This window comes from Astatotilapia calliptera, chromosome 19 (genome assembly GCF_900246225.1).
Source record: "Astatotilapia calliptera chromosome 19, fAstCal1.2, whole genome shotgun sequence".
NCBI lineage: Eukaryota > Metazoa > Chordata > Actinopteri > Cichliformes > Cichlidae > Astatotilapia > Astatotilapia calliptera.
The window spans coordinates 11,563,478-11,582,375 of NC_039320.1; the positions used below are offsets into that span (position 1 = coordinate 11,563,478).

Below are 18,898 nucleotides of genomic sequence, written 5' to 3' on the forward strand. Positions count from 1 at the left end.
CATTCAAGTGGCCGCAGCCCTTTTGACCATTTTATACTTTAACTTTTTTTTTAATTATTATTTAGCTTCTTTTTATTTAATTTTTTTCTTGTGCTGTTATGTGCATTCAGAGAAATCCTTGAAGATAACTGGGCTCCCATGGCCCCTAAATGAACCCACAGAGCTGGCCTCTAATGCACTCTATCTGAGAAAGTTGGCCTTGGTGGCATGCTTGCAGAACTGTAAATATACTGTCCAATCAAGGCTGTTATACAGAGGGATGGGTATGAAACCTCTGTGATAGCCACTGCTAATTCCCTTGACATGGACAGGGTCATGAGTGTGTGTGTTATTTTAGTACCAAAGCAGCAGACTGTGTCAAATCTGCATCCGCCTAAACGCGGGCTCAGAGCCACAGGCAGACACTCATCACAAGTTTCATTTCCACTTTGATCGTTGCTTAGACTCGATGCCGACTCGAGGGTTTGTGATGTTGACTCTCAGAATGTTCTGGAAAATGAAACTTAAATAGTTTAAGAAGAAGAGGTAGTAAGATGGTTCTGGGCCTGAAGCCTTCCCTAAAAGACATTCAGGGCTGGTTCAGTGTTTCTGGTGGATTAACATGAAGAGACAGGGTTTCCTCATAGCAAGGTTGTATTTCTTTTTAGGTTTGTTTTCTCATTTAAATGCTTTGACCACAGACTACTACCAGTACATGCAGGACTGAATGAGCTCACAGAGGGCTGGCCGCATGCAGGAATGTGACAAATCTGATTAGCTTCCTGATGTGTTTCAGTAACTTGGAGACAAACACTGGATGTGCATTGCACTGGTATAAAATCAGTCCTGTAACAGAGATAAGTACATGTGTTTGAGGCTAGATGTACTAGCACTGACAGGAAGTTTGGACACTCCGGCTTTTAGTTTTCCTGCCAGCTGATGATGATGATGATGATGATGACGATGATGTCAGCCTGGGTGCGATAGTAATGGTGTTATCATTTACTTGCTTCTCTGTAGATGTAGAGGCGAAACGACAAAATGGCACTGATGGCATTAACCTGGCCAAATTCTGTCAGTATCGTTGATGCATGGCGAGATTCACGCAGCGCCTGACTGTATCAGGGACCTGATAGATATTCATGCTCAGTGTCGGCCAACTATCTCCATTTAGATCTCAGCTACTGTGGCTGTGATGTTTCTGGCTGGTAAACAAAGTCGTTCTTGTCAAGTCTGGAGAGCCAAACCTCCTAATTAGCCAGGCAGGCAGGCCTGCTGCCCAGTCCAGCAATACAACTATGCAAGAGGAATGCATATAATCCACACTCATCCTCTTTTTCTTTTTTCTTTTCCTCCTATTTTTATATTTGGTTTTTCTCACTGTCATACAATAGAAACGAAGATGTAAACTAATAAGAACTTGCAATGACAATACTTGGCCTTATGATGATTTCTGAAATCTTATCATTTAGTTTTAAGATCTTTTTGATTCTGGTCAGCCAGCCCAGCGACAGCAGCGGTGACGGCGGGCTCACTCTTGGTCTCTGTGAGACTGGCTAGATGGCCCCAGTTTTATCGTGGTACGAATGTTGTGCATTTGTTTAAAATCAGGACAGTTTGCAATAACAGCAGTCTTACTAGTGGCCACAAAGGGGGCACAAGCATTGCTGACCGCGCCCGGCTGCATCTTTAGAAAAACCATAGAGGAAGAAATATAAACTATATAGATATCTAAACTCACACAGTGCATATTTGTATAGGTATCAACAATGCATTACCGTGGTATACTCTTATGCAACACATGTCCGGGTTCAATTTATGAACATGAAGTATACTCTGAAATCACGCAGACTTTGTAAATCAGAAGCTCTGTTGTTGTGTTTTTTGCAGAAATGGTTTTACCATCGTTAATGTTGAATATTCTGAGCGTAACGTTCCTGTGTGACTGTGTCGGTTAACGTGAGCACATAGCACCGGGTTATTACCTCCTTTCTGTAAGCAGGGAACCAGACTGAACCCAGAACACAGCTGGATAGACTTCACGTACCACAGAGCATATTTCAGGAAAAAAAAACTTCCAAATCTGTTCTGCACAGAGCTTTAAAAGCGAGTCAATTCTGTAACTCACCTGAGCTATATCAAACAGACCAAGGTGTGATTAAAAGGATGGCTTGTGGATTTTTAAGACCAAGCAAAACAGAGTTTTACCCTAAATGTCCACAAGAAAAGGCACAAAAGTGATATTTGAAATTGTCCCAGCTGTTTGTTTGTTTTTTGGATTAGTCTGCAGGGGAAGAGTCCTCTGGAAGTAAGAGGACAGATTTTATCATTGAACAGTGTTGATCCATGACTCTGTGGTGAAGAAAAGGGAGGACGCGTTATAAACCTCCACGTAAAACCTCTGAAATGACAGATGGCATACAATTGAGGGGTCAACCTGCTGAATGTTGATTTGAATTATTGTGGAATGAATGCTTCTCTTCTTTTAGTCAGTGAATAAAAATAATAAAAAGTCACTTGCTTCGTTCCTTCTTTTTTTTTTCCTTCTTCCCCCCCTTAAATCCATTAAAAAACTGGCATTGGAAAGAAGTCGCCTGTCGTTCTGCAATCTCCAATCAAACCAAACCAGACCATAGTTATTCTGATTTGAAATACCACAAAGAAACAAACAATAGCTGCAGATTGTGCATGAATGTCAAGTAGACCCTAAACTAACTTAATCACAATTAGTCTGCAGGGACATTATATGACCCACTGGTTTCCTGTGTGTCTTTAAGTAGTCTATTGTCTCTTAATCCAGTGGTCCCCAGCCTTTTTCACACCTCCACACCCGTTAGTCTAAAAAAACAATAACTGCTCCTAATGACCTTTGGGATTTTTTTGTTTTGTTTTGTTTTGTTTTTTTAAATGGGTTCAACTCAGTTATTAACCATTTCCACACCTACAATGACATGATCATCAGAAAAGATTCCTGAGATGATGGAAGAAGGCGACATGGTCTTGCCTTTTCTTTTCAGGTCACCCATTTAATGCAATATTCAAAAAAAACAACCCTTCAGCTGAGTTATCTATCTGATGCGGCTGAGTCGGGCGGATAAGTGAGAAAGTGCCACTGAAGAATTTGATGAAATAATCAAATGTAAAGATAAAATGTTAAACTGCCTCCCCCTCCCCAACCAGAAAATCCCTCATCTTTACTTGTTAAGTCCGGGCCGACTGAACACCGATATTACATAATGTTATCTTGCCATTTCTTTGTTTACTCAGAGGAAGTCCCTGCAGCGCACTTCCTTTGAGTAAACAGCATAAAGCACTTGCAGCTGGATCTGTGGAAGCCCAGAGATGTAAAACATAACAAGGATAAGAAAAATGTCTCTCCTTTTTAGCTCTTCTACAAAATCCTGCTCCCAAAAATATTTCGCATGTTAAAATATTCCCCTGTGATGATTTCAGTATCCTTCTGCTCCTGTTCTCCTGCTTCCACCTTACTGATCTCACATCAGCCTGTCACCACGGACTTGCTTTTTATCTGCTCAAAAATGTCTTCCAACAATAATTTTAATCATAGTTTCAAGACGCCAATGTCAGAAATGAAACGGACAAGAAAATGCCCCTCGTGTCAGTATACACTCACCTACCACTTCATTAGGTACACCTCTTTAAACACTAGTGTCATACCTGAATGTAATTCAACCCATTTAGGTACGTAGACATGGTCAAAACAACGTGCTAAACTTCAAACCGAGATTCAGAATGTAGAAGAAAGGTGATATACATGATTTTACAACCCACGCATGCACAAGAGCCTCTCTGAAGGCACAGCACATTAAACCGTGAAGCATATGAACTACAGCAGGAGAAGACCGCACGGCCCTACTGTAAGCTAAGAAAGTGGAGCTATAATTCAGTTTTTGTAATATGTTGGACTAAATGTTTTACGAGTTTCCTTTCCCAACTGTAATGTACAATTATGCATCACAAATAGCTAAAAAGCAGTCTGCTAACAGTAAAGTTAATTAAAAAGCTTTTTAATTAATGGACAGGAATAACTGTTTTGCACTAATGCTGTAGGACTCAGACAAAGAGCTCCTTCTCATCTGGATAATGAGACTAGGAGATTATCATTGTGCTGTTTCACAATTAAGCTGAAACAACAACACATTTTTTCCCAACCAACAGTCAGAGGAGTGGGTTTTAGAAGGCTGGGTTCTCTGCTGTGTAATTAAATGCATGATGACACCAGTGTTGGACTGGTAGCAGAATGATATGAAAGAATCATCAGCAGAATTGTAGCGCACACTGTTAAAAGCCAGGAAATCAGCTGTGGTTTGATGTTTGGTTTCCACTTTGATATGCAAGAGCTGCAACAGCGGGACTCAGAAGGGTTTTATTTTCAATCCGGGGCTCGCAGCTCAGAGCCGGCTTCCTCAGTTACTGATAGAGATCAAAAGGGGCAGGCAGGCACCCTGAATCTGGCTGTCAGGAGAAGAAAGAGTGTCTGTACTCAGGAGGAGTGAAATAAAAGAACACTTTCTTCATTCCTGTCCTTAATCCAGTCTCGAGAGTATCGTCTGTATCTTTTAAACCTCTGATGAAGCTTTAGTAAAAACATACAAATCAGATGTTTTAAGTCTAAATTTATTCTGCTGATGCTAACTTGAGAAGTAAATCCTCTTGCTCCATGCAGGTTTTGATACATTTTTTCTGGTTTAATTCCTTTGTAACTTTTGAGGATTCCCAGATATTTTGTGCCTTCTTACAACATTTCACATATAGCACTTTTCAGCTCCTGGAAAGGGTCTTAATTTATTGTCTTCTACAGAAGTAAGAGGCTATGACACTGAACCATTCTTATGAAATTAGATATTACGCTTTTCATTTAGTTGACTTTCAGAGAAGATATAGGTGCACTGTTGGCTGAAATAGCACACATTGTGATATGTGATCAGCAGGGCTGGACTGGGACAAAAATCAGCCCGGGCATTTTGACTAGTGACCGGCCCACCATGGTATTATAGGAAAAGCCATAAAGCCTTTATAATAAACTTAAACCTACACCACCCTCCCTATTCTGGTATTCTAAACGGTCTGTAGCAAAAATATAAATCAACCTAATTTATAATTACATATACCTAACTAATAGGGTTGTCCCAGCAACAAAAGAAAAGAAATAAAATAGGGAACCACTCCCCCACCCTCTGTTTCAAGATGCTTAATTGACAAAACTGATTTTAATTTAATGCACGTATCAAACAAATGCACAGAAATCTATTATTTTTCTCCTGTAATGAAATAGATTCAACATCTTTATTCAACAGAATTGCAGACTGCACAGATGGTACCTTCCCAAAGGAAAGAATACTATAACTTACTAGGGTATTTACTAGACTTAATATTTACTGAATACAGTAATGTATTTCTATCCATTTTACATCAGATGAAAACTTGGTTGTAAGATTCTGATAAATATTTATTAAAAGCTAGACATTTTAAATGCGAATAAGAAAGAAAAGTATGGATCCTAGTGTTATTTGTCTCTCAGAAACAGTTAATTTCTTCCCGTCAACTCATTCATGTCACCTAAAATGTAAACCTGTTTCTCCATCACCTGTTCAGCTCTGATGATTCAGTAAGGACATCTCCTGGTTTCATCCTCATGTTTCCCTCTCACCACATATCCAAACCGACATCATGACCAGCAGCTTTAGAATAGAATAGAATTCAACTTTATTGTCATTGCACATGCACAGGTACAGGGCAACGAAATGCAGTTTGCATCCATCCAGAAGTGCTTTAGTGATATAGATATATTACAATATATATTAGCAATAATATAGATATGTGAGTATATTACAGAAATGGGTCTATTATGGTATGTTATAATGTACACGGTATGAAGTATGTTGTGAATATTCTATAACTATAAGTATGTACAGGCTGTAGTGAGTACAAGCTATGTACAGGCTATGAACAGGATATAAATATGAAAAACTATACAGAATATGAAATAAATAACTTTACAGAATCTGAGATATACAGCTATACAGAAATGGGAACTATGCAAGTTGTAAACAGTTGTAGGATTAAAGATTATCGAATGTACAGAATGATTATTTACACAGAGCTATACAGTAGTGCAGTTAAGATAAGTGAGGGTGTAGATAGTTTCTACAGAGGCTATATAAAGTGCTAGTGGTTGTGAGTGGTGGTTCAGTCCATGTTATTATTGTGTGTTTGAGGGTACAGTTGTCCATTGTGGGTGTGTGTATGTTCAGTCCATGAGTTTAACGTGGGTCAGATGTCAGGAGGCAGAGTTCAGGAGTCTGACAGCTGTGGGGAAGAAGCTGTTCCGGTACCTGGTGGTCTTAGTCCGGAGGCTCCTGTGGCGCCTCCCAGAGGGCAGGAGGGTGAAGAGTCCATGTGATGGGTTTTTTTTTTTTTTTTAATTAAACTTTATTTACAAACAAAAGTTTAACATACAAGGCACCATCATTAATCCGATTATGTTACATCCTCGGTTGAGCATTATAGCAAAACAAACAAACAAACAAACAAACAAAACGAACAAAAAAAAACCAAAAACAACAACAATAAGCACAAAGTTAAAAGAGTTAGCACAAAAATAAAGAACAGTCATTGAAGGATTCGAACCAAAGGCAAAAACTAACGTGCAAAAAAAGGGCAGTCGTGATTATAAAATAGGGAGTTTTTTGTTTTTTTTAACATAGGTTAAACTCTTTAAATAAAACAACAAGTTTATGGGCTTTCTTGTTATTCACAAGTTTCAGCGATTTAGCCCAGAGTCTAAAGTCATTCAGCCATCTGTTTATACATGGTTTAGCTTTAAAGTATCTGCATTTGTGAATAAAAAATTTTCCCATTAACAAAATCGTCCTAATCAACAGGTCAAAATCTGCATTCTCAGCAAGTATTCCAAATTTTATTACTGTCACCGTCAAATGTGGTAACTGAATTCTCCTGGACTGTAGCCAGCTCCACATGTCAGTCCAGAAGGAGTGCACTGATTCACAGTTGAAAAACAAGTGATCCAGACTTTCAATATCATTTTCACAAAATGTGCAGGCGTTCACATCTAAATTAAATTTCCGTCTTAAGAATTCATTGGTTGGATAAACCTCATTAATGATTTTAAAGTGAACCTCTTTTGCTTTAGGGGAAAGAGGAAGTGAAATATACTTTTTTCTTATCGCCTTAACCTCCATGGTCTCAAATTCTTTAAGGATATAATTTCTTTTAACCGGATTAGGGCAAATTTCGTTTATCAAAATATTCCTGATCACTTTGTTTGTAAACCTGCTGTCACCAAATTCAACTCCAGCTATGCAGAGCTGCCTCAGTCCAGGAGAAATTTTAGAGTGCACAATATCTTCTTTTATCATTGATCTCAAAGGGACTGGAATGGCTTTCACTAGGGATTTATATCTCTTAACAGTACATCTTACATCAAATTTCTCACAAAACGTCTCATGCTTTAATAAGACCCCATTATCATCCATAAAATGAGCTACAGCCCAAATCCCTTTAGATCTCCATTCATCCACGTACACAGATTTCCTACACAAACGGATATACCTGTTGTTCCATATAGGGGTATTGTGAGGAGTAAAGTTATGTTTGTAGATTAATTTCCAGTAGAGAAGGACCTGCTGATGGAAAGCTGAGAGTTTAACAGGTAACGAACTGCAATCAAAGTCACAACGTAACAAAAAGTCTATTCCACCCATTTTGCCAAAAATCACACTGGGAATAATGTTCCAAAAGGAATTTTTGTTCCTAATGAAAGATCTTAACCATTTCAATTTTAGTACACCATTCATAACATCAAAGTCAATGGCATTAGCCCCACCCTCTTCATAATAGTCCATGTGATGGGTGACTGGGGTCTTTGATGATTTTCCCAGCCCTTTTCAGACACCGCTTCCTGTAGATGTCTTTTATGGCAGGAAGTGGTGCTCCGGCGATGCGCTGGGCAGTTTTCACGACCCTCTGCAACGCCTTCCGGTCCGAGGCAGAGCAGTTTCCGTACCAGACTGTTATACAGTTGGTCAGGATGCTCTCGATGGTGCAACGATAGAAGTTCACCAGGATGTCTGGGGACAGGTGGTTCTTCCTCAGAGTCCTCAAGAAGAAGAGGCGCTGGTGAGCCTTCTTGACCAGCTGTGGCTCCAGCAAACATCAGCTGATACTTGAAATTAACATTAAAAAAATTCTACCGACAGCTGATCAAGCTCAAACGTGCTGCCGTTGTTTAGCGCGACATCTGCTGGTTCTCTCTTTCTGGAGAGAAAAGCCGATCAGCTGATCATTGATCAGTTTCATGATTGAATTAGCAATTTTCTAGCTGAAGTAGTGATGAAATCACGTTCCCTTTCACCTCAACTTTAAATTTCGACCTCCTCTGCTGTAACTGGTCAAGCCCAGAGTCGATCATGACCAACTGGCCAATCCACCACCATTCATTTATATCGTTAAAAAATAAATAAATAAATAAAACCCCATCGGCCCATAAAAACGAAAAATCACGAGCGACCCACCGGGCAAATGCCCGTATGCCCGATGACCAGTCCAGCCCTGTCAGCCCTGCAGTGGTGAATAATCCGCTGCTTCTTGCCTTCAGTTGAAGGCCGAGCTGAATTTAGTTTAATCAATTTTAAAGATCCTTCTAAGGCTGGGAAATTAACTTTATTTCAGATACACGCAAACACGCCATTCACCCCCGATTTTAGAACCAATACATACACGTTAGTAAGCATTATCCATCCCCGACCAGAGGGTGGCAGTGATGCGTTGATGAAGAGACAGGATGAAAAAGAAGTCTAGAAGTAGAAGAAGAGGACGAAGACGTGATTCGCGCTAACTGGAAGCAAGATGGCGGTGGCAGTGCGGAGCTTGCAAGACCAGCTAGAAAAAGCCAAGGAAAGTTTGAAGCATGTGGACGATAATATTCGTAAACTGACCGGACGTGATCCTAATGAATCAAGGTAAAAAGCTTAACTGGTTATTTAGTTTTTTAGCGAGTTCCTGGAGTGAAGCTGGAGAGCTGTACTCAGTCGACGCGTGCTAAGTTAGCGTGGGTCGGCTAACCTGCAAACAGCACCGCCTCATTGTTTTGTGTCGCACATATGTTTTTACCATCCTAATTTATTCGCATCAAACGAATAAAAATGAACCAAATCAGTGACTTCTTTAAATATTGAGTTGGGACATTAAATCTGGTAGATGAACAGAGTCGAGGCCCTGCAGGAGGCGTCGTCCGGGCGGCACATCACTTTGTCTTGCTTAATAATACAACGGTTCTGCAGCAACACAAATGCATAATGTTAACGTGAGTCTTATTTGTCAGACTGTATTCTTTCTTTTGTGTTAACCTCGGTGTCTGCTGTGCTTGCAGGCCGGGTCAGATCCGTCGGCTTGGAGGCCCCATGGCAGGCCCTGGAGGAGGTGGTAGAGGCAGAGGAATAAACCTGCTAAGGTAAATCTTTGCGCCCCCCCTCTCGAAAAAAAAAAAGAGCTTTAGATTTTCAACTTTAGTGTGTGATCTGAAAAGTATGTACAACAGTACTTCACCCCACCCCTCACACATCTTCCACATTGTATTAAATGTGAGACTTGGCGTCAAGTCACTTCTTAAATAAGCCTTGTTTTGCTATTGTACAAATGGTCATACATGGTCATACAATGGTCATACATGGCCTTGCATTCTGTAACCAGCAACAAACCAGTTCAAACCTTCACACTTATAATCATATTGATTTCATCAGTTAGACATTAAAATGGGGAATTGTTGTGATTTTCTTTTTTCATTTTAACGGCTATGGGGAAGTTAATTATCAGAAGCAGAAACTATATAACTTTACAAACTGTAATGGACTGAGAAGCTGCCCCATTTTGCAGGATAATTTGCCTTGGGGGTTTTGTTTTTAAATGTGAACCATCCACACCCACTATAACCGAGTCCAAGAACAAAAACATGGAGTTGGAGATAAATGTTAATCACATTTGTCTATGATGTTTTTATGATTCAGTCTGTAAAGGAACCACTGGTGTTTCAGTTAAATGTTCAAAGAGGGTTTGAAAATTGTTGTTTTTGTCTTGATGCATGCTCAGTCGTCCAAGTAATTAAATCCCAGGAAGTTGATTGTTCATCAGGGCGTTGTTTTTAGTGGGCGAAACTTTTGGCCGCTCATTCAAGTGATTTAATATGCAAAGTGCTATGACCACTTAAGGACAATGAAACTGATCTCAGGGCCCATTGTTGGTCCTTAACGGTAGTTTTGGTCATTATGCAAATAAACAGTTTAAAAGGTTGGGGAAACCTAGAGTGAGCTCAGTCTGAGCTCAGTCACTTGGATGAGTGAAGCATTTCTCCGACAACACGACCAGATGAACAGAATCAGCTTCTTTGGAGTTTCTTTGTGTCTCTCCAAAAAAAGGTAGAATAAATTATTTCAACAGTTTAAAATATTAAAAAATTCAGTCTGTGCATTTCTAAAGTTTTCCTCTTTGTCCTCTCTCAGACGCAGTCTCTCAGACATGGGAAGCGGCGGCCCTCCTGCCAAGCAAAGGGACATCGAAGGAGCCCTGCTAAGGTGAGATCTCGACTTGAAATATAATATAGTGATTGGGTAGTTTCTAGTTTTGGAGCTTGTGTAACACATTTTACCTGAAACCCTTCATTTAATATTAAGATTATTTAACAAGTGTAAGAAAATATGGTTCTTGTTTGGGTGGGGGGGGGGGTGGGTGGTATTTCTGCACATGTGAGGCATTATTTGAATTAATTCTCAGCTTTCTGTAAGTTTTTTTTTTTCTCCCTTGTCTTGATTTCAAAGTACCATCTCTTATGAGTATTTGATCTTTGTGTGGCTGCAGGCTGGCAGGGGACCAGAGGGCCAGGAGGGACATGCGTCACGACAGCGACGCCGAGGATGACGATGATGTCAAAAAGGTAATTTTGTCAAAAATACCTGATCAGTATTTGCTTTCTCACAGTGGATTTTTTTCCTGCTTTGAAGTGATAAAAATCCTAACATTTGCTTCTTGTCCTTCCTTCAGCCGGCGTTGCAGTCGTCTGTAGTAGCTACCTCCAAAGAGAGAACGCGCCGAGATCTCATTCAGGACCAAACCATGGATGAGAGGGGAAAACAGAGGTAGCTCTTAAACTCTAGTTTTACATTCAGAGTTGGTTATTAAATAGCCTGAGCCATGATTGGTTTAATTTCATCTGGCAAATGGCAAAACGTGTCTACAGCTGAGAATTAAGTGTGTGATGGTGTTGTTTGTGTTGTCTTGGTCAGGAATCGGCGCATGTTCGGCCTGCTCATGGGGACCCTGCAGAAATTCAAGCAGGAGTCAAATGTCTCTTCAGAAAAGGTGAGGAATAGATTCATCTTTTGCTTGGTTATGAGAACAGTATTTTTGAAAATATAGGTTTCTGTGTTGATGAAGTCATAAATTCCATGATTTTGTTTTCTTGTTCTGCTTCATATTTCTTTTTGTCATCCTGTAGCAAAAGCGGCGTTCTGAGATTGAGCAGAAGCTCGAGGTTCAGGCTGAGGCTGAGAGAAAGAAGGTGGAGAATGAAAAGAGGGAGCTGTTTGAGGAGAGGAGAGCCAAGCAGACAGAGTTGAGACTTCTGGAGCAGAAAGTGGAATTGGCTCAATTGGTAAGACGGTGTATTTGTTTGAAAGTGGGACTAGCATGAAAGTGGTGGAGTTTTGTTTATTTTTAATGAAACTGGATTTACTGATTCGGCCAAACTAAATGTCTATTTCATTTATCACTGCTTAATTTTCACACCAAATTGTAATTTGATAAACATCTAATTTAATACTTAGTCTTTTAAAATCTTTTTTTGTAGCTAGAATGATGGGAAATGTAAAATCTTTTTTTTTTTTTTCCCATCCAAAGCAAGAGGAGTGGACCAGCCACAATAATCGCCTGGTGAAATACATTCGCACAAAGACCAAGCCTCATATCTTCTACCTGCCTGGAAAAATGTGCTCCGCAACACAGAAACTCCTCGATGAATCCACCAAGAAACTAAATGGTGAGTGGGAATTTATTTTTGGAAGTGCACTGACAGTGTTGTGGCGGTGTTATATAGTCACAGGGGATCTGTCTACTAAATAACATGAGGATTTTTTTTTTCTCAACAGCTGTGTTTGAAGAGAGGTGTGAGGCTTTTGCTGAACACCTCAGCAAGATGGAGTCGCGTCCCCGTCGACAACTAAACCGCGAACAGGACGGCAACACAGCGGCAACAGGGACGGAGCAGCCGGAGGAGGGTAAGCCAGCAGGTCAGGTAGTCAAAGTGACAGGTAATAAGGGCAATGTAGAGATGGAAGAAGAGGAGGAAGATGAGGAGGAGGAAAAGGAAAGGGAAAAGGAGAGGGATAGAAAGGTGACAGAGAAGGAGGAAGGGGAGAAGGAAGTGTCTAAGAAGGTAGAGCAAGAGCAGGAAGGGATGGAGTTAAGTGAGGAGAAGCGGGAAGGAGAGGATCAGAAGAAGGGAGACAAAGAGGGTAGTCCAGAGTCAGAGGAGATGGAGGTAGAGCAGACAGTAGAGGAGGAGGACAGGGGTAAGGATGTAGGGGTGGAGATGGAACGCAAGCAGGGGCCCACAGATCTCCAGGACAGCAAGTCCTCTGAACCAGCTGTAAGCAGCCAGGAAGCCGAAAACACCAGCCATCAGCCCGAGCCCAGCCACGCTGCTGAGGAACCAGCAGCAGAGTCTCCTGTGAGCAATGGGGCATCTAAAACCCCAGAACCCCCGTCAGCCCCTAGTGTGCCTGCACAAGTGTCCACAGTCCCTGGCTCTACGGTCCAGGACTCCACAGTTGACAGACAGGCAGTGGAGGGGAAATCGCAGGAGGAACCCCCACAAAAACTACCTGCTTCCCAGGAGGTCCCTGTTACTGCCCCAGCTAAGGAGGACAGCGGCAGAGGGAGAAAGAAGGAAAAGGAATCGAGGAAAGGCCGCAGTCGCAGTAACAGCTCTTCCTCTTCGTCCTCTGGCTCCTCCTCCAGCGGAAGTTCCTCTTCCTCCTCCGGGTCCAGCCGCTCCTCATCATCCTCTTCTTCCTCCTCATCCTCATCATCCAGCAGCCGCAGCCGAGACAGCGGCAAACGCAAGAGGAGGCCCTCAGATAGAGACAGGAAGAAGGGAGACGAGAGGCGAAGCCACAAGAGAGGAGGGAGTGGCGGAGGAGGGAGGGACTCGAGGGGATCGAAGAGGAGCGAGGAAGGAAGGGGCAGGTCGTCCCGGAGCGATAGGGAGCATAAAGATAGAGACAGGAAGGACAAGCGACGCTAATCTGGTTCTTTTTCAGCTTCTGTAAAAACTGATGGAAAATAAGCTTCCAACTCTTTACTTCCAACATTAACTGTTTCCTCATAAAATAGTTTTGACATCAGGGGGTCTGCTGGTGGCCAGTTCCTCCATCTTTAACTTGGAGGAAAAAGAGTCCATCTCTAATTGAACCCCTTAAACAGTAAAGGTGTAAATTCCAAATGATTTATCCTTAGTCTCAGATTTGGTCTTTACACAGGTCTTTGTGACACAGTGAAGAAGGTTGTGAATGTTCTCTTTTTCATCTTAAGCATAATGAAGAGGGTGGGCTCTTGATGGTGGTCATTCACATACATTACTTTTGTTTCATGTTGTTGTGACAACACTGTTTATTCCCATTTATTTCCACTGTTTTCAACAATGTCAAGCGTGATTTGCTCAAATACTGGATTGAAACTTTTTTGCTGGGGTGGGGTTAATGACTGATAATCTGCTTCAAAATAAAGTTGAAGTAGTGAAAATATGCTTGTTTGTGTGAATTCTTATTTGTTTTTATTTATTTTTAAATACATCACACTCTTCAGTTTATTGCACAGTTCAGGCAAAAAATATCCTCAAAATACAAGTTATACTTTCCTAAGGATGTGCGAAGCGCCAACAGTGGTTAAGTTCAAATACATGTACTACAAAAACACAATCATGCTTATTTTAATGGCGTGGAACTGAATTAGTTTTCAAGCATGTAGTTGAACCCTGAAGATGTTTGATCTAGTCAATCTTTTATTTAGACAGCCAAATCACAACAACAGCTGCCTATAGGCACCTTATATTGTAAGAAAGATCCTACAATAATACATACAGAGAAAAACTCAACAATGATATGACCCCCTATGAGCAAACACTTTGGTGACAGCGGGAAGGAAAAACTCCCTTTTAACAGGAAGAAACCTCCAGCAGAACCATGCTCAGGGAGGGGTGGGGCCATCTGCTGCGACTGGTTGAGGTGAGAGAAGGAAGATGGGATAAAAGACAGATTTGGTGTATTTTGTGGGTAATCAGCCCTAAAATGCAAAAACTCATTGGGAGTGACCAACACAAGTAGAGCAAAAAAGGCAAGCCTGAGATGGTCTGGGTATGTGCAGAGGAGGGATAGATGTAGAAGGCTGAGCTGCAAATAAGGAGGAAATCCAGGAGACCTCAAGAGAAGATTCGTGGATGTAGTGAAGGAAGCCCTACAAAACATGCAGAACTGAGCACAAACTATGTCCATGTTGTTTCATTTATTTATTTTTTAGAAACATTTTTTTAAAGTATCTGGGAATTTTTTTAAATTAGGAACCCAAGTGTACCTGATTGGATTTGTCATTGCAGTATATTTGGTTCCACTGTATATCCATGAGGAATTGTCATGTCTAAAGTCATTCTTAAATTGTCATTTTTAAAGAATCTATTTGACATGATCACAAGGGCTTGATGACCAGAAAAAGTGTAATTAGCTTGAGAAAAGAAGGCAACAAGACTTCTTCACGGTTGTGAAGAATTCCAGGTACTAAACACTTAGTGGGGCATTATGCCCCTGAGGGTCGTTGACACACTATTGATCACGTCATCTCAAGTCAAGGTGAGAGTCATTGTCACCTGGGATTAAATGGCCTGCATTTGTATAGCGCTTTACTCAGTCCCTGAGGACCCCAAAGCGCTTTACACTACATTCAGTCATACACACATTCACACACTATTAAGGATGAAACCAGTGTGTGAGGCCTTGCCCCACCCTATCATGAGCTATTAAGATCACTTGAGGCAATGTGTGAGGGGGTTGAAGCACCTGGGACTGTATTGTAGGTGGCTGATAGCTGGAGTCGTTAGCCACCACACCTGTTCAATGATGGTTGTTCACAACAGACATGGCCATGAAATGACCTGGATGACTGAGAACCTGCATACACATAATCAGCAATGATGTACACACACACACACACACACACACACACACACACAGTTTTCTTACAAATCACAGATAATAGAAAACTTTTATTTAGAGCTAAATTACACACATATAAACGCACAAAGAAAAGCATAAACCTGTTTGAAAAAAGTAGCCCTGATCCTGCTGCATTTTCTTGTAGTCCCTGTGTGCCAGCGCTGCTCTGTGCAGGTAACCAAATACCTTACAAATAAAAACATGTGTTTTTGTAATCCAGTCTCTTTGTTTTCGAACTTCAGCTTTCACTGCAGCCAGACTTAACAATATGATCCTCCATATGTTGGTGAGGTTAAACAGATCAGGTTGGCTTCACTCCTGCTGATCTGCCAGATCATTCTGTTCAAAGTACCTGCAGTAAAAACAAAAGGAAGTAAGTATAGCTGCATCCTCTGTACACATCCAGACAGCAATATCATGGTATCATCACCCTGAACAATTTAGACACTGGTGGTAAAAAAAAAAAAAAAAAAACCATTTAGGGGTTTTTCTCTACACAGAGTTCCATATAAGAAAAATACAGAGAACCTTACCTGGCAACAAGACAGATGAGCAGGTTGAGGGCGGGTAGTTTATCATCTTCCTGGCTGTCCTGTGAAGTCATGCAAGCAGGGAAAAGACTCAGAGTAAATAAAATCAAATATCATCAAATTTCAACAAAAAACGAGAAAAACATGGCCTGCTGTGGCCGTTTCAAGCATGGAGTGATAGCACATAGAGATAGTGCTTTACAGGAGATGGTAGGATTGTGGCCTACCAGCGTGCTGCGGAGCTGGGCGCATCTCCGTGCAAGCTGTCTGATGGATGAGTGAGCTTCGGGCAACAGAGGCTTTTCCAAGCAGGCCAATAAAGCATACAACCAGCGCCCCTGGAACAAGAAGATAGACTGCAAACTCAAGTATTTCACAATAACTGCAGCCAATAAACCATCACCTTCTATATCTGAAACATAAGACAGAAGCTGAAGGAATGTTTGGTTTCATGATATCTGTGCGGAATGCATAGTCAGCTCATATCTATCTTGAATGCAACACAGGATGACTATAAATGCGTGTGGAGTTCGGAATCAGCATAAAAATGTGGTGCTAATACATCAAACTCACCAACTGTGGAACAAATTCTCGTTCCTCGAACCAGCCGATGAGGATTTCCAACACCATCAGCACTGTAGACTGTAGACAGGTGGGAAAACGCAAACACACATATCTTCTAATCAGGCTTTGACTGGTTTAGAACATCTTGAATGTCTATAGAGGGATCGTTTACCTGATTTAGCCTGCTGATGATGCTTAGGAAGGGAGGGAACCCCATCTGAACAGACAGAGAAATGCTGAGGTAAATAGAGCAGTACACATTTTGGATCTGAAAAGTAACGCCGATGCTGAAGTGCTTTCACTCTAAATAAAAACACTTCCGTTTACATAGAAATCTGTGGGAAAATGGCCCACAACTCCCTGATGACTCAGTCACTAGTTTCAGCTCACACTGAATACAACATGAAGTGATTTTTTTTTAATTATTGGCATTATTAGGAAGATTTTCAATCACAGGTTGTTACTTGTAAGTGTGTGGTTTCAGGTCCAGTTTCAGTGCTCAGTTGGAGGCTTTGTGACAAAACCTCATTAACCAATAGGTGATAGATGTGACCGACAGCTTCTTTACTGTCAAAAAATCTTACAGATTGTATTCATGATGACACAAAACATTGAGATATAGCCATTACATATATAACCTTGCTATAGTCCAGTGCTGGCTCTGGTTCTGCATCTGTGTGGGAGGATGAAGTGCCCAGATAGACCTTCTCTCCTAAACAAAACCTCTTCCAACCCTCCTCATCCGTTAGCTTCGGCTGTAACATACAAATACGAGCATACATAAAATTTTAACATGAATTCTGTTTTTAAGTTTGCCTCTTGGAGAAAGACAAAGTATTTATTTGGTTATTAGAGGAAAGCATTGCATGCTGAAGCATTAAAATTTACACATTACCACATTACCATCAGCACGTTGTCATCTAGAGTTTGGCTGGTCCAGTGTTTCCTGTGCCTTGTGATACTCTAAAGGAAAAAAAATGTTGTAAATGTAAACAAAAGTTCATAAATTGTCAAATATCCATTTGTACAAATTTGTGCGGATTTAGACCTACAAAAAGTTTTAGTGAATTCTGTTAGGCTTCGCTATTCTATAATATCATAACAGCAAAAAGGCTCTTACCTGTCTGACTTCAGAGAAATTGCTGACTTGTTGTTGTTGCCATCTTAGACTTGGGGAGAAACCCACTGGAGCAGCATGACACCCTGCCACCTAAAAACCAGAAAACAACCCCACAAAAAATGTAACTGAGAAATAATCAGAACAGATGAAGCATTATTGAAATGTATTATGTTTTATTTTGTATAGCATCTTCTTTTCTTTGCCAAATGAACTGCTGTATACTGTTTACATGATCAACGTAAAAATCGAACACAGCACAACATTTTTCAGAGCCTATCATTCATTTCTAACTGTGCAGTGAAAACTATGAAAAGATATTAAGAAAGATTCGTACAGATGTGCTCAGAAGTTTCCATCCACTCATCGTGGGTATGAATGTTTTGACCCTTTGTGGATTACAGAAAATCAAAAGTAAATTAAAACTTGTGCACCCAATTCTTGTTTTTCAAGGTTATTGAAGTGAATGCTTTAAAATCATTCCATCCTGAAAAAAAATGAAAAATTCAAAGAAATCATTTAAAAGCCCAACATTATGAGGACATTCACACCCATGATGAGTGGGACTGACTGCTCACATCAAGGTAAAAATACTTGAAATGCTTTGATTTGCAGACACCACAGAGTAACAAAGCTAATGAACCCTGTCACTATCAGGGTCAGGGCTTTGTCATTTCCTTTAATTGTCATACATCTGCAGCATCAACCAGTCTCAATACATTTGCCTCTCAGTTTACTCACAGATGCATTCACTGTTTGCTTCTTCCTTAGTTTTTTGGGGTCAATCTGAGCGACCACCACCTCTGGGCACAATGAAGCCTCCAGCCTGTCCAAAAGGAAAAAAGTTCATTGAAGCAGCCCGACCACCTCAACTAATACATTAACACACCAAAGAGAAAACAGGCAAAGAGAATCTAGGAGTTAATTAGACGCGAGCATTAATAAGAGGTGTGTTCTTCAGGTTGCGATGCACTTACTGGACCTGTCGGAGGTACTCCTGGGGGTTTCTCGGCGGTCCGCTCAGGTCCAGGTCGCCCACGGTACCGGATCCACACTCCACGGGCAGCAGTCTCGGCATTAACTCCTCCACGTCTGACTTCATTGTGACTGAATGTGTAAGCTCGGCTAGCTTTTAACTAAATGAAGCAGTCAAGCTCAATTAAAAATACGGACTCGCAACGGACCAAAACACTAAACTTTTACCAAGAGTAAACACAACCAGACTAGACCGCCATCTCTCTCGCAAAACAAACGCATAGTGATGACGTCGTCTTTGTGCGCGCGTTTGCCTTGTTGCCACAGCAACAGACTAGCTGTCAGTCCTGGAGAAAGGTCGAAAATAATGGAGTGGGTCTGTTTTAAATTGCCATGGCGTTTACCCGGAACCCCGTTTATGTGTGCACGTATTAAAA

The 18,898-nt window shown here is 41.0% G+C and overlaps 2 protein-coding genes across 2 annotated transcripts; one reads left to right on the top strand and one right to left on the bottom strand.

The window, feature by feature from the left end:
• The first annotated feature begins 8,805 nt into the window (after positions 1-8,805).
• pnn (pinin, desmosome associated protein) lies at positions 8,806-13,814 on the top strand. The gene is made up of 9 exons (XM_026152712.1): positions 8,806-8,981; positions 9,392-9,472; positions 10,518-10,589; positions 10,873-10,948; positions 11,056-11,150; positions 11,298-11,373; positions 11,510-11,665; positions 11,911-12,049; positions 12,159-13,814. Exons 1-9 carry the CDS (start codon positions 8,869-8,871, stop codon positions 13,313-13,315), a joined length of 1,965 nt encoding a protein of 654 aa, XP_026008497.1. The 5' UTR covers positions 8,806-8,868; the 3' UTR covers positions 13,316-13,814.
• Positions 13,815-15,305: 1,491 nt separating this feature from the next.
• Positions 15,306-18,827, bottom strand: gemin2 (gem (nuclear organelle) associated protein 2). Its single transcript, XM_026151441.1, has 10 exons — positions 18,464-18,827; positions 18,228-18,312; positions 17,490-17,579; positions 17,273-17,332; positions 17,008-17,124; positions 16,542-16,586; positions 16,379-16,447; positions 16,033-16,143; positions 15,809-15,867; positions 15,306-15,627 (listed from the first exon to the last, which is right to left on the bottom strand). The coding sequence occupies exons 1-10, from the start codon at positions 18,586-18,588 to the stop codon at positions 15,588-15,590; spliced, it is 801 nt and encodes a 266-aa protein (XP_026007226.1). The 5' UTR covers positions 18,589-18,827; the 3' UTR covers positions 15,306-15,587.
• Between the last annotated feature and the right edge of the window lie 71 nt (positions 18,828-18,898).